We start from the raw sequence: 3,597 nt of genomic DNA, 5'->3' as shown, positions 1-3,597 counted from the left end.
CCGCTTTAGGATTTGCAACCCTCAAGGATTTGTCCCTTAGGCAGGCTTTGCAACCCGCCCAAAAGCGCGCTAACCAAGTTAGAAGCTACCCCTCTTATGTATAGATTGTTTACCCCGTCCTTAACCGATGTGGGATTTGCCTAAGGTGTGCTGGCCTTGCCACATACACCCCCCCTTGGGGACTCAGCGTCCTCGCTGAGGTTTGCCCCACCACCGGCCAGAGGGCACAGGGCCGGCTCTGATACCAATTGTCATAGCCCTGACCTGGTCAGTATTGTCCGCTTTAGGCTTTGCAACCCTCACGGATTTGTCCCTTAGGCATGCTTTGATAGAATTTGCTTATAATAATAGTTACCAGACCAGTATCGGAATGCCTCCATATGAAGCTTTATATGGTAGAAAATGTAGGACACCTCTATGTTGGGATGAAGTTGGTGAAAGGCAATTACTAGGTCCTGAAATTATTCAACAAACAGAAGGAAAGATCAAAGTAATTAAAGATAGATTGAAGGCAGCAACAGATCGACAAAAGTCATATGTGGATCTAAAGAGAAGAGATATAGAGTATAATGTGGGTGATAAAGTATTCCTTAAGGTTTCCCCTTGGAAGCGTGTTATGAGATTTGTTAGAAAGGGAAAATTAAGTCCTCGTTTCATAGGACCTTATGAAATACTTGAGAGGATTGGTCCATTGGCATATAGGTTAGCCCTACCACCAGACCTCGATAAGATTCATAATGTTTTCCATGTTTCTATGCTTCGGCGATATAGATCGGACCCTTCGCATATATTGCCTTTGGAATCAATTGAAGTTAATCGAGACGTCACCCATGATGAAGAACCAGTGGCTATCCTAGCTAAGGAAATTAAGCAACTTCGGAATAAACAGATTCCCCTAGTTAAGGTGTTATGGCGAAGCCACTCCAGAGAAGCGGCTACTTGGGAACGTGAAGAAGATATGAGAAGACAACATCCACAATTATTCAGAGATCTATAACAGGTAAAATTTCGAGACGAAATTTCTTTAAGGAGGGAAGAGTTGTAATATCCTCAACTTTGTAGTTCCTGCTATTCTAGCTTTTTCGATGAATTCGGTTATCCGAATGAAAGGAAAACTTAGAATAATGGGAAACACTATATAAATATTGAGGATATTACTATTAATTAAATGAAACATTAATTGATCTTTACAAATCCATGTGAAAGCTTAAAGGAAATGAAAAATGAGTTGAAAGATGAATGACTTCTCGGTAAAGCACGATTTTACCTGAAAAGCCTGCCTAAGGGACAAATCCGTGAGGGTTGCAAAGCCTAAAGCGGACAATACTGACCAGGTCAGGGCTATGACATTGGATGACAACAAACACCTTGAAAATCAAGCGCCAAGCATGGCACAAGTACAAGTGTCCTTATAAACAAGGATCATTTCTCAAAACAAGGAAAAGGAAGAGTCTCCTCAAAATTCCTCATGGAGAGGAGAACCATTGAGGAAATAAGTTTCAAATTCAGAGGAAGATAAGGTTCAAGAAAAGGAATCAAATTAACCTCAAGAATTCAAACATGGCAAAGCCACAAACTCAAAGCATAAAAGCTTCTTCAACACTCAAGCCACTTAAGTTACCACCACAATGTGGGTATTCAAAACTCTTTGTGATGAATACAAGTCATATTTCAGTCAACCAGTGGTAAAACCACTACAACAACAAAGTCAGATTCGCCTAGGGTCATCACTATCATACGAGCTCGAGTCAATAAGTTGATTCAACATCATCAAAGTCGGGAATGAATCCCGTAAAGACATCAAGCCGGGAAGAAATCCCGCAAAGAAATCAAGTCAGAAATGAATTCTGCATCAACATCAAGTCGGGAAGGAATCCCGCAAAGACATCCAGTCGGGAAGGAATCCCGTAAAGACATCAAGTCGGGAAGGAATCCTGCGAAGAAATCAAGTCAAAAATGAATTCTGCATCAACATCAAGTCGGGAAGGAATCCCGTAAAGACATCAAGTCGGGAAGGAATCCCGCAAAGACATCAAGCCGGGAAGGAATCCCGCGAAGAAATTAAGTCAGAAATGAATTCTGTATTAATATCAAGTCGGGAAGGAATCCCGAAGAAATCAAATCGGAAATGAATTCCACAATCAGCATTAAGGCGAAATTGAATTTTGCCCCAACAGCAAGTCGGAAATAAATTCCGCACCAAGACGGAAAGGAATTCCACACTAACATCAAGCCAGAAATGAATTCCGCACCAGCCGAGCACGAAGTTCGCATCCAGGAAGGAACTACGAAAGACCTGATTCTCCCCATCCCCCGAAGAGTTCTTGGAGATACGTAGGCAGCCGCAAAGGCGCGGTCACAAACATAAGTTTGCATCATAAATAGCATTTTCTCTTTGCCAATATAAAAAATAAAAAAAAAATAATAATAATAAAAAAGAGAGAAGAAAAGAAAAATAAAAGCTGGAGTTGAAAACCCAAAAGGACGGCTTCAGGCAAGAATTGAGCCCTCTAGGCTGAAAACCCGAAAGGGCGGTCTAGGCAAAAGTTAGGGCAAAGAGCCTGCTAGAGTCGAAAACCCGAAAGGGCGGCTACTAGGCAAAAGTTAAGGCAAAAAAAAAAAAAAAAAAAAAAAGGAAAAACAAAAAGTGCTTTCATGAATTCTTTTAGAAAGTCCATTTTTGTAGGATAAACAGCAAAGTATGTCCTTAAAAGAAAAAAATCCCTTTCAAAGGTCTCCTTGGGAGTATATAAATCATTTTTTCCAGGAATCACTGAATTCCTTCGAGTCAAAATTCACCACAAGAAAAATTTGAGTCTCTAAATCGAGTCTCCAATGAGTCTCTAAAATCAATTCTCCATCACCAGTGGTCATTCCACAACGAGTCACAAAAATTGAGTCATTCTCAAAAGTTCGTTTTGGAAGCGTCACTATTTGAGTCATTCCTCGAAAAAGAATAGAGAGAGGAAAATGTCAATTCAATCCCCGGGGTTTTCAAAACAACCCTAAAAAATGTCAAGCACAATCGTTGAGAGGTAATTCTTTAATACCTCGTCTCCACTCGGACCATCGTTTCTTCGATCCTTTCAGACAAGCAATGTCATCCACATTGTCCGTTTCCTCGAGTCATATAAGTGGCTTTGTTCTCTTTGATTCCTCAATCGATTGGACAAGAACAACACCAATGTTTTTGAAGTATTCCATGGTCAGCACCATTCTAGGGCAAGTAGTGACAAGAACCTTCACCATTCTCCCATCACAGAAGTAATCACGGAATTTTTAGTCTTTCATTAAGAAGAAATTCTATTTCAGCTAATAAGAGCATCAATTCTCTCAAGCAGGGGGGCAAAATCCTCCAAGTCAGATTCAGGGGCAAATGTTATAAAAAAAATACACAACCCAGGGTGAAACCCAACCATCGCCAATCTCTTTTACACAAACCCAGGGTAGAACCCGGTTAATGGTTACCTTGTTTTTCTACATAAAACCTAGGGTGAAACCCTAACCAATAACCAACCATTTTTCATCCAAAACCAAGCCATTTGATCATTTCGACTTTAGGTGGACCCTTGGTTCTCAAAGGAAAAAACAAAAATA

At 40.5% G+C, this 3,597-nt stretch overlaps 1 protein-coding gene across 1 annotated transcript; it reads left to right on the top strand.

Moving 5' to 3' along the window:
- Positions 1 to 370: 370 nt before the first annotated feature.
- Positions 371 to 997, top strand: LOC149494330 (uncharacterized). Its single transcript, XM_089725468.1, has one exon. It carries the CDS (start codon positions 371 to 373, stop codon positions 995 to 997), a length of 627 nt encoding a protein of 208 aa, XP_089581594.1.
- The last annotated feature ends 2,600 nt before the right edge of the window (positions 998 to 3,597 follow it).

This window comes from Jatropha curcas, chromosome 8 (genome assembly GCF_041381405.1).
Source record: "Jatropha curcas cultivar XTBG-Jc1 chromosome 8, XTBG_Jcur_1.0, whole genome shotgun sequence".
Classification (NCBI taxonomy): Eukaryota; Viridiplantae; Streptophyta; class Magnoliopsida; order Malpighiales; family Euphorbiaceae; genus Jatropha; species Jatropha curcas.
The sequence above is the reverse complement of the archived record's forward strand: the minus strand, read 5'-3'. Positions and strand labels throughout refer to the sequence as shown.

What these genes read in the sequence shown, in the direction of transcription:
- LOC149494330 (XM_089725468.1), top strand. Translation starts at nt 371, where the DNA reads ATGCCTCCATATGAAGCTTTATATGGTAGAAAATGTAGGACACCTCTA.